General features: G+C 50.1%; 1 protein-coding gene across 1 annotated transcript; it reads right to left on the bottom strand.

Annotated features, from left to right (window-relative positions):
* Positions 1-7,860: 7,860 nt before the first annotated feature.
* On the bottom strand, positions 7,861-10,797 carry LOC132225558 (melanoma antigen preferentially expressed in tumors-like). Its single transcript, XM_059680651.1, has 3 exons — positions 10,505-10,797; positions 9,514-10,119; positions 7,861-8,416 (listed from the first exon to the last, which is right to left on the bottom strand). Exons 1-3 carry the CDS (start codon positions 10,795-10,797, stop codon positions 7,861-7,863), a joined length of 1,455 nt encoding a protein of 484 aa, XP_059536634.1.
* Between the last annotated feature and the right edge of the window lie 831 nt (positions 10,798-11,628).

Raw genomic sequence — 11,628 nt, forward strand, 5'->3', positions numbered from 1 at the left:
CCTCAACATAATAAAAGCCATTTATGACAGGCCCACAGCCAACATCATACTCAATGCACAAAAACTAACACCATTTCCCCTAAGAACAGGAACAAAACAGGGATGCCCACTCTCAGCACTCCTGTTCATCATAGTAATGGAATTATTAGCCATTGCAATTACACAAGAACAAGAAATAAAAGGCATCCAAATTGGAAAAGTGGAAGTAAAACTGTCCTTATTTGCAGACGACATGATATTATATATACAAAACCTTAGAGATTCCATCAAAAAACTCCTAGACTTAATGCATGAATTTGGCAATGTAGCAGGATACAAAATTAACCCCAAGAATTCTGAGGCATTTCTATACACCAATAGTGAACTTTGAGAAAGAGAGATTATAAAAATAATCCCATTTCCCATTGGACCAAAACAATTAAGCTACCGAGGAATAAACTTAACTAAAGGCATAAAAGACCTCTACTCAGAAAACTACAGGACTTTGAAAAAAGAGAAAGAGGAAGACATAAACAGATGGAGGAACATACCGTGTTTATGGATTGGTAGAATCAAAATCATTAAAATGCCCATACTACCCAAAGCAATCGATAAATTCAACGCACTTCCCATGAAAGTACCAATGGCATACTTCACAGATCTAGAACGAACTCTCCAAAAATTCATCTGGAATAAAAAAAGTACCAGAACACCTGTAGCAATCCTGAGAAAGAACAAAGTATGTGAGATCTCAATTCCAGATATCAAGCTGTATTACAAAGCCACTGTTCTCAAAACTGCCTGGAACTGGCACGAGAACAGGCATATAGATCAATGGATTTGAATAGAGAGCCCAGAAATCAGCCCGAACCAATATGCTCAATTAATATTTGACAAAGGAGGCAAGAACATACAATGGAGTCAAGATAGTCTCTTCAATAAATGGTGTTGGGAAAATTGGACAGATATATGCAAGAAAATGAAACTAGACCACCAACTTACACCATACACGAGAATAAACTCAAAATGGATAAAGGACTTAAATGTGTGATGGGAAACCATAAAAATGCTAGAAGAATCCAAAGGCAATAAAATCTCAGACATATGCCAAAGCATTTTTTTCACCAATACATCACCCAGGGCACTTGAATCTAAAGAGAAAATGAACAAATGGGAGTACATCAAAATAAAAAGTTTGTGCACAGCAAAAGAAACCATCAACAAAACAACAAGAAAACCCAGTGTGTGGGAAAACATATTTACCACCATCATATCTGGTAAGGGCTTAATCTCCATTATTTATAGGGAACTCATACAACTTAACAAAAGGAAGATAAGTAATCCAATCAAAATTGGGCAAAGCATCTAAATAGACACCTTTCCAAAGAAGACATTCAGAAAAACAAGAGACATTTGAAAACATGCTGAAAGTCACTAATCATATGAGAAATGCAAATCAAAACAACAATGAGGTATAATCTCACACCTGTCAGGCTGGCTATCATCAACAAATCCACAAAGACAACTGCTTGAGAGGATGTGGAGAAAAAGGAACAATCATGCACTGCTGGTGGGAATGCAGACTGGTGCAGCCACTATGGAAGACACTATGGACTTTCCTCAAAAAACTAAAAATGGAACTCCCATTTGACCCTGTGATTCCACTTCTAGGAATATAACCCAAGAAACCAGAAACACCAAGCAGAAAGGACATATGCAGCCCTATGTTCATAGCAGCACAATTCACCATAGCTAAGATCTGGAAACAGCCTAAGTGCCCATCAGTAGATGAATGGATTAGAAAACCACGGAACATCTACATGATGGAATACTATGCTCCTGTAAAAAAGAAGGAACACTTAGCATTTGCAATGGCATGGATGGAACTGGAGAGCATTATGCTAAGTGAAATAAGCCAGTCAATGAAGGAAAAATACCACATGATCTCACTCATATCCTATCTAATAAAAGAGAAAAATGGTAATTGGCGTACGACGATACCCTTTTCATTGGCTAATCAGGGCTATATGCAAATTAACTGCCAACTAAGATTGGCAGTTAACTGCCAACATAGGCGCAATGCTGGGAGGCGAAAGGGGAAGGAGGGAAGAAGCTGCCTGCTGCTGACTGCAATCGGAAACCCAGGCGGCAGCCAAGAGCCAGAGAACCGAGCTGCCTTTGCTCGGAGAAGCCAGGCCTCCTTTGCCGGCGTATAGTGTGATAAGAGAACCTGGCCGCCTTTGCAGGCCCTGGGCCAGTAATGGGAGAAGCTGGGTGGGGCAGGGAAGAGGCAGATGTCTGCCTGGCTTCTCAGATCACTGATCACCAGTGATGGGAGAACACCCAGAGGCGGGGCCATAGGCCAGGCTGCATAGCTGCCTGGGGACACCATCTGGACCCCAGGGGCGATGCAGCCAGGCCCCAGAAGAGGACCCAGAAGGTGACCCAGGCGCTGGGGCTGCGTTGCCGCTGGGGCAAGCGATCCGGTCCCCCGGGGGCGACGCAGCCAGGCCCCAGAAGGAGACCCAGGGCCCGGGGCTGAGTTGCAGCTGTGGTAAGCAATCCAGTGCCTGGGCTGAGGAGACCCAGAAGGAGACCCAGGCGCCGGGGCTGTTTTTGCTGCTGGGGCATGCAATCCGGTGCCCAGGCTGAGGAGACCCAGGGCCCGGGGTTGCGTCGCAGCTGGGGCACGCCATCCGGTCCGGGGGCGATACAGCCAGGCCCCAGAAGGAGACCCAGGCACCAGGGCTGTATCGCTGCTGGGGCACACGATTCAGTACCTGGGCTGAGGAGACCCAGAAGGAGACCCAGGGGCCTCGCAAGAGGAGAGTCTCCATGGTCAGATGGCGAGGTGTCGGGACAGGAATAAAGACCCGAGGTGACTCAGATGCCTGGCCACAGGGTTAGACCAGCCAGCAGGGCCTTTCAGTTGGGACTGGGGTGGGGGTGGGGCGAGGGAGGCAAGCCGGAAATAGAGAACTACAACTCCCAGGAGGCTTAGTGGCCAGGGCCTGGGTGCCTGGCTGTGAAATCGGATGGGCTGTAGTTTCGCAAGCCACTTTAAACTAGAGGCTTGCAAGGTTGGAAGTTCTGCGTAGGGAGCCAGGGAGAAATGGAGCTGGAGCAGAGAGAGGGGTCCATGGCAGCTGTGGGCTTTGAGGAGTTCTCAGCACCTCCCGGCTGGGAGCTGGCGCTGCCTCCGCTGAAGGTGGTCACATCCTGGAGAGCGAGCTTGAGACCGAAGTGGAGTTCGTGTCTGGGGGTCTGGGCAGCTCCAGCCTCCAGGAGCCAGACGAAGAGGAGGAGGCAGCCTGAGGCCAGCAAGGGCGGCGCCAACAGGAACTCAATCGCAGGAAGTACCAGGCGCTGGATCGGCGCTGCAGGGAGATTGAGCAGGCGAAGGAGCGGGTCCTGAACAGGCTCCATCAGATATAGAGGATAACATGGATACTCCAGCAGGAGCGGAGGTTCCTCATGAAGGTGCTGGACTCCTACGGTGACAACTACCGGGCCAGCCAGTTCACCATCTTACTGGAGGACGAGGGCAGCCAGGGCAGAGACGCCCCCAACCCAGGCAACACTGCGAACGAGCCTCCAGAGAAAGAGGGGCTGTCCCCTCCCAGGAGGACGCCAGCGCCTACAGAAGCCAGCAGCCCGGCCCCTGGTGAGGGGCCCAGCAGTTGGAAGAGGCGGCGAATGCCATAGGAAGGGCACTGGGCAGGAGTCCCGCTGACTCCGGAGCTGGCCCCCGTGCAGATAAAGGTGGAGGAAGACTTTGGCTTCTAAGCCCTCGAGGCTCTGGACTTAAGTTGGGTTTCTCGGGGGCCAGACAAGCTGCTGCCCTACCCCACCCTAGCCAGCTCCCCCTTTGACTGACCCCCCAATAAATGGACCCGATGCAAAAAAAAAAAAAAAAAAGCTTATAGAGGCATGTTTATAGGATCAAATAGTATAAATATAGATGTAACAGGACAATAAAAAGAGAACCTGGCTATGATGATAACCTGAATGCTGCCTCTGTGTCATTCCTTCTTTGGGAACCCCTGGACCTGCTGGGGCTGGACCCCAACATTCCTCTTCTTATAAGGACTTCAGTGAGATGGGCTAAGGGTCCCACTGGAACTGCCACAATTTAATGTAATCCCCTCTTTAAAGATCTTATCTCCATATACAGGTACATTCTGAGGTTCTTGGGATTAGGATTTTAACATACATTTTGTTGATTACCCAAATCAGCCCTTAACAACCAGCATGTTTCAGAAAGTAGATTCCTACAGGGTTATTTACCAAACATTCAGAAGTATTTTTAAAAGAGCTAAGCCCCTCGCCCACCATGTGGGCCCCTCCCAGCGAAGAGCGAAGGCATGGGTTCCGGGCACCGGAGGAAAACTGGTGCCAGCAGCCAGGGGAAGGGGCCCCCAAGGGGCCCCAGATTGCGAGAGGGCACAGGGTGGGCTGAGGGACCCACCCAAGTGCACAAATTTTTGTGCACGGGGCCTCTAGTATGGATAATAAAGACCATTATAAACTGATGAACTATAACAGATAGAGAGGCAGAGCTGCCCCAAACAGATTGACAACCTGTAGCGGGAAGGCCGAGGATGGTTGGGGGGCACGAGGGAAGGGGGTAAGAGATCAACCGAAGGACTTGTATGCATGCATATAAGCATAACCAATGGACATAAGATACTGGGGGATACGGGAGGCCAGGGTATTGTCAAGGGCAGGGTGGGGGGGAAAGGACACATATGTAATACCCATTGTAATACTTTAAGCAATAAAATTTAAAAAAAAGAAAAAAAAAGAGAACCATCAATGGTGAGAGAGAATCCTTGATTGGCTGCTTCCTACAAGACACCTACTGGACTAAGAGCCCACAACGGGGACATGCCCCAACCTGGGAATTGAACCGACCTCCTGGTTCACAGGTCGAAACTCATCCACTGAGACAAGCAGTCCAGGCTTTGGCTCTTCTTTATTCAGAGTCTTCCCTTTGGAATCCGTGTGCTGCAGCTGACCTGTATCCAGCCTGCCTTACTGCTGTGCAGTTTGGGGGACTCTGGGGTACATTCTAGTACTAAGGAACCTACTATGTGTGCCTTCCTCTCCCTGCTTGCTTTCTGATGTCCTAGAGACCCTGCTCATAGGGCCTTCATGTACAAGATGCTTGTGCACCAGCAGTCACCTCCTATCCATGCCCCTTCTGTACCCATCTTCACAGATGCAATCACTGTCTAAGCTTTATAAGCCTCATTGCCTTGATACTATGCTTTTCTGAATATTTTGATGGAAAAGTCCAGATTCCAATATTTTGCTTTAATTCTCAGTTGTGGTCTACAGAACAAATAAAGCGTCCAGTGCAGGACACTCTGTTTTAGAGGCAACATACAGCAATGAGTTTCCTTTTGTTTTGTCTTAATATGGTGGGTTTTTAAAATTGATTTTTTAGAGAGAGGTAAATGGAGACAGACACAGAAGCATGCATTCATGTGAGAGAGAAACAATATTGGATGCCTGGGGACTGAACCAGAAACCTGAACATGTGCCCTGGCCAGAAATCAAATGGGTTAACTTTCTGGTGCACAGGACAATGCCCAGAAACACTGGCCAGGGTGCACTGACTTCTATTTTCTTCCTTATCTTGCATCTGGTGGTTAATAAATACTATCAATGCTAATAACAGTGGGCAATTCCAGAGGAGGACATGCTGACAAGAGCTTTACATAAGTTGGCCCCACAGTCCACACAAGGAAATGGGCACAAGCTCTATGTGTGGAGGAATTAACACCCAGACCACAGGATGTTTTGCCTTTGCCCTTCCTCCCTCAGAACCTGCAAATTTTTATGCTTTTCCTCAAATTCTAGAGGTTCTGATTCATATTATGGACACTATTTCCTGTGAAGGCGGGGATGGGAAGACAAGATGCATGTCAGACAGAGGGACAGGGAGAGGGAGATGGAATAGGAGAGAGAGAGGAAGAGAAAGAGAGCGTTTGCTGTAAGAGATATACATTTTCTGACCCTTGTTCTCTTATCCTCTTTTTTTTTGGGGGGGGGGGAGCTCAGCAACTGTTACTGAGACTTCAGCATTTTCTCTTCCCACTCGAAGAAGCAGAGTGTGCCTGGCCAGTGTGGCTCAGTAGGCCTTTGAACCAAGAGGACATAGTTCAATTCTCAGTTGGAGCAGGGGCTGGAGTTTACGCCTGGATCCCCAGGTGGATGTGCAGGAGAAAGCCAACCAATGATTTTGTCTCATTATTGATGTTTTATCCATCTCTCCCTCTCCCTTCCTCTCTGAAATCAATAGGAAATGTACTAAGAAACGGAAAAATGAGCTCGTAGGATGATGGACCCAAGCTAGAAGAGTGGAAGGTAGAAGAAAAGAAAGGAATGGCAATAAAAAGAGAACGAAGGGCCAGGTGCTGTATGTGACAAGCTAGGAAGTTGCTGACACACAGTAGAGAGCAGCAATCACATGAGTGGCTGGCACTGAATGAGAGGCAATAGAAGGAGAAAAAGCAGGACTGACTTCCTCACAATTAGGGAGACATACAGGCAAATGGAGCCCTGCCCCTGGGCCTGGATGTGTGGCCTTCTCCCTAGGTGCTCCTCTGGCAGGCCACTCAGTGAGCAAACTGAGACAGCCTAGGGCCAGAATGCAGTGGCAGGTGGGCAGGGAGCCTGTTCCTTGCTGGCCAGCTAACTGTCCACTGACTGTGGGTTCCAACAGCACACTAGGACATCTCCCCTTCACTTGGTTGTATTGACCCTCAGGGTGGCCCTCCATACCCCCATCTCCCCGGGGTGACCTTCACCTGTGTCCACTTAAGTGCTCTCCGGGAACTGGCTTGGGGTTGTCCACTCTTCAGACCCGGGGCCTGTCACTGGCTCAGACTTGCTTTACCACCTCCTTGATTGATGGGAAGGAGGATCATGAGGGGAAAGTCTTTGAACATTAGATCATCCTCTACCAAAGGATGTCCTATTCTTAGGACAGGACACAGAACAAAGCAGAGGTTTATTCCAGCTCAGTATTTTGCTGAAAAGAATGTAAATGTGTTTACAGGCCACAGGAACTTGAATTCAAGAAGGGGCTGGATCCAGGGGAATGACAGGCATGGACTTGTGAGGCCAGGGCTCTGGCTCCCTGGCAGGCTGATGTCCCTTTCAGTACTGGGGGCCTAACTTGTGCACAGGGAAACCCTACCATGGAGCAGACACAGGCCAGCAATGGAGGCTCCCAGTGGGGAGGAGTGTTTGAGTCCAGGGACTGGACTAGTTACCCGTGATGGCCCCAGAGTAGTTGTACCTCGGTGGTGCTCACTGGAAGCCACTTGTTCCAGTCCCTGTGGACGCAACAAGTGTGTGTTGACCCACTGAACAGTCACAGAGGTGAGTAGGTACCGGTGCACCAGAAAGAACCACCAAACCAAAAAGGATAAATGGTGATGTGATCTCCTGGAATCAACCTCAACCAGCCTAATGTCTGCGCATCACAATGCTCATGCCTTCTTACTTGACCAGTAACTGCAGGTGGGAGAGTTGGGCTAACATGTCATTGAGGACATCAGTCTGTTAACATCCAGTTCTCTTTATTACTGACATTTATTCACAATTCAAGCAAAGGTAATCACCGCATCTACCACCCAAGCCTCAATCCCTCCCCCTGAGAGATTCAGGTGCATATTTCTAACTCCTTAGGACAAATCTCCCCAGAGAAACCATCCAGTCCCCTGTGAGCATTTCCCCCCAACCCTGAGTAGCTGTCTGAAACTGGCTGCTGTGTTCCTGAACGGTACACTTATGTCTGGGCTTCAGTGCCCAAGTGCCCAGAGTAAAGCCTATGAGATGTGCACCCAGCTAGACACTCAAGCAACAGGATCACAGAATGGGAGTTGGGTCATGGAAGGTTCTACAGCCACAGTGAGGACAGGGGTAAGCACAGAGCCAGACCATGCCGGGCCGACCCAACTCCTGCAGCATATGCTTTAGCACAGAATGCATCTGGGCAAGTCGGCCCAGGTTGATGTTGCTGCTAGTTTCCTCATAACTCTCCACGGGCGCTGCATAAATCACGCAACTCAGCTTGCTCAGCCCGACAACGTGGCGAAGCAGGTCCTCCAGGACCATCATGGAGATGGGGTTTTCACAGAAACTTAGGGTTGTGAGCTGGGAGCAGTGGCTCAGGGCTGGCAGGATGTCCAGGAACTGGTGGTCCATGATCCCACACTCATCCAAGTTCAGGTCCTGGAGAGTGGGGGAGGCTCTCTCTAAAAGAAATTGGAGTGACTGAGAACTGATAATGGTCAGGTTGAGCCCACTGAAACTCAGGCTTTTCAGCTGGCTGACATTCAGATGCTGGGAGAGATGTCTAAAGTCTCTTTCGAAAAGCAGGCAGTTAGTGATGGACAGGGTCTCCAAGGGGCTCTTCAGGCACCTGGGGAGACATAGAGCAGTTACATGTGGGGGATGGACCTGGTGAGCAGAGGCAGGAGAGGATAATGCAGGCCTTCAGGGTAAAGAGGCCCATGTCACCAAAGCCTACAGTGTTCCGGATGATGATCAAACCCAGGATGTTGCACAGTGAAAAGTGACATTCAAGTCAGAGCAAATTTGAGTGGAATCTTTCTCCATCTGTTATCTGCTCCGTGATGGATTCAACTGGGTGAAACCTCACACACTCCATTTACTCATCCGTCAAGTGGAGCACATCATACCCTCCAGCCCAAACACACAGGTGTTGTGAACATAAAGGTGGGAGGAGCTCAGAAAGGAGCCTGACCCAGGGTCTGAAGCAGGAGGCAACCAGTGCATTTTAGTATTGGAGACATGTCCTGAATTGCCTGCAACTCGGGCTTCCTTCCAGCCACAGCCTAGACCCCTGTCACCACCATCTCTTAGCCCAATGAGGCCTCTGGCAGATGTGCAGAAAGGGCTAACCTGGGCACAGTCAGGCAACATCCAGCGAGGGCTGTCACCCTCCAGGAACTTAGATCACTGCATTGTCTACAAACCACCTATCCCATTTCGTAATGCCTCCCTCCTGAATCCTTCATTTACCATGCATTCCGTTTGCGAGAGCCTATGGCAACCCTTGGCAGACAGGTGACTGAGGCAGGTTTGGAGTGAAAGGCTGCCATGGCCAAATCTCTAAGTGTGGAACTTAACCCCTGAAACCTCCCCTCTGATTGGCTTTCCCCTTGTCATTGCAATCCTCACTTGGTTCTATTGCATCATTTTCCCTTCCACACCACTTACAAGGATGCCCAAAGCTACCATCCCCTGGCCCGAATTCCTAGCAAGGAGTCCCTTTAGTAGCCTCTGTCCTAGTGCATACGTCCTACCTTTATCTGGGGGGTTATGTCACAACATGCAAGGTGACAGAGCGGTGAACAAGACACTGACTGTGTGGCCCGTCTAGTGGCTCAGGCACTCTAGCACTGCTGAGGGACGGCACACAGGAGATCCAGTCACTGTGCACTGAAATGGAAAGGGACTCGCTCTGGTTGGCAGGGAAAGCTCGCCACCCCTCACCTGAGGATCTCATCCAGGCGGCCTCTGAGGATGGAGACATCGTCCAAATTGAGCTCCTGGAGGTGGGGCAGGTTGAGGAACTGAGAGGTGACCAGGCCAACACACTGCTCCTCCTGCTCCAAGGTGGTGTGAGAAGACGTGAAGACGTGGGAGAGCAGGAACCGGCGCAGATTGCCCATCTGGCCCAGGTAAGGAGCGAACTTCCTCAGAGTGGACAGCTTCCAGGTACAGTTTACCTCCAAATCCTGGACAGAGTCCAGCTGCACCATATCCAGGATGTTAGTGTTTTGCTTCGACATCGCAAAAACCTTCAGCTTCTTACAGCAAAGGTGCAGCAAACCTCTCCGCTCGCTGACTTTCTTAATCAGGTAGCTGAGGGACTCATCAAGGACACCTTTCTTGAGGCAAAGGTCTATTAACACCACCACGGGGGCCAAGGGTGGATTTGGCCTGGCCGTTAAGCTGTGCACTTTCCTCCTATTCCTCATGGGCTGCAGGGCCTCAGGCTCCAGCAGTGAGCACACATGGGCTCTGGTTCCTGCCCACACCATCCAGAACTCCAAATGAACTCTCTTCTGTAAATTAAGCACCTGCAGTTTACATCTCCTGTGGAGAAAATAGGAGATATGCTGGGATGCATTAAGATAACAATGAGTAAGACCATGAGCTAGGCATCTGGGCAGCTGGGCCAGACACCGCACTGGACTTTGACTCCATGCCCCAGGAATCAACTGCTCCTGGTGCTACTGGGATCCTTCATGGTCCTCATTCCTGGTACCTTTAGGCGCCACCAGGAAGGAGTGGGCTCGTGTCCCTTCGGTCACCCTCGGCAATTTCATCAGCCGTATATATCCGAAGCCTGTTCCTAGAATGACCCTAGCAGTGGCTCCAAGGCCTGCCTCAGCTCTCCCTTTAGCCCTGCCCACTCCCAGATCCCAGCTGTAACTGCTCAGATCCCCAGGGTGCGACCCGGCTACTGAATCCCCCATACCTGGGTGGAGGGTCCTGGGCAAGCATGGCATCGAGTCCCTCGAGCACAGCCTGCAAGATATCCTGGTAAGACTGCCAATGGTTCATCAGGGCCCCCAGAGGGAGGCAGGGGAAGGGCCAAGCCTGCACCATGGCCTTCAGGACTCTGCTGTGCTTCCCAGTGAAGGCTGTGATGAAAAGAGGTGGGAAGAGCTCCATAGGAAGCCACTCCAGAGCAGCGATGGCCGAGGCTTCATCCCGCAGCAGGCTCTGACATGCCAGTTCCAGGAGTCTGCGTGGAGCTGGGAGGCTCATCCCCATGCAGCTGCTATGAAAGAGATCCTGGGAGACAGCCGGGAGCAAGGCATCTTGTCAGGCTGAGCATGAGCAACCCCGGTCCTTCTCCCTTCAGAGGGACCAGCTGAGGGCCAAAGGCACTGCTCTGGCAACAACTGGAGCACCCCCAATTTACCCCAACTCCGTTTTCTGCTTAGGGTTGCAAAGCCACTCAGCCCTGCCTCTCCTCTGCCACTGGAAGGACAAGAACCAGGCACCAAGATGGGGTGAGATGACCACTGGACCCCTCCCGCATCTGCCCACTGGCTAGCTGCAAATCTGCTGTGCAGTGAGGACTGGGAAACCAGAGAGATGATCCCACCCTTTCCAGGGAAAACATTTCTGAGGATCACTGAAGGACTGAAAACACCTGGAGTAGGGAGCAGCCCCTGGCCTAGGATTGCCTCTTGCTAAGTTCCAGGAAATAAAATAGATGGGGAAGATTAAGGAACACCCACACAATGGGTACCATTGAGGCCTTTGACACATTTTAAATGAGGCATATAAAAGCAGCACAAACGTTTTCTGAAGCATGGGGGAGCTGGAGGTGAGAAAAATAATCGTTAATTCCAACATGTACATTTTACTGTGTGTCCCTTCTATGAATATTAGAATGACCATTTTATCTATGACAACAGAGGGCTCACATGTCACAACTAAGGCTCCTCTCAATAAGAGACTGCAAAGCCTGGTCAGTGTTGCTCACGGCGTTGAGCATCCTCTCGTGCCCCCCAAATGTCACTTGAGGGCTACATTCCTAGCCCCCTTAGGGTGTGGGCAGGAGCCAGCTGAGGGATGTTTCTCACATCA

This window comes from Myotis daubentonii, chromosome Y (assembly GCF_963259705.1).
Source record: "Myotis daubentonii chromosome Y, mMyoDau2.1, whole genome shotgun sequence".
Lineage (NCBI taxonomy): Eukaryota > Metazoa > Chordata > Mammalia > Chiroptera > Vespertilionidae > Myotis > Myotis daubentonii.

Coding starts and splice junctions, on each gene's coding strand:
- LOC132225558 (XM_059680651.1), bottom strand. CDS start 10,797: ATGAGCCTCCCAGCTCCACGCAGACTCCTGGAACTGGCATGTCAGAGC. Junction 10,120..10,504: donor GCCCAGGACCCTCCACCCAG/GTATGGGGGATT, acceptor TTTTCTCCACAG/GAGATGTAAACTGCAGGTGC. Junction 8,417..9,513: donor CGCCTGGATGAGATCCTCAG/GTGAGGGGTGGC, acceptor ATGTCTCCCCAG/GTGCCTGAAGAGCCCCTTGG.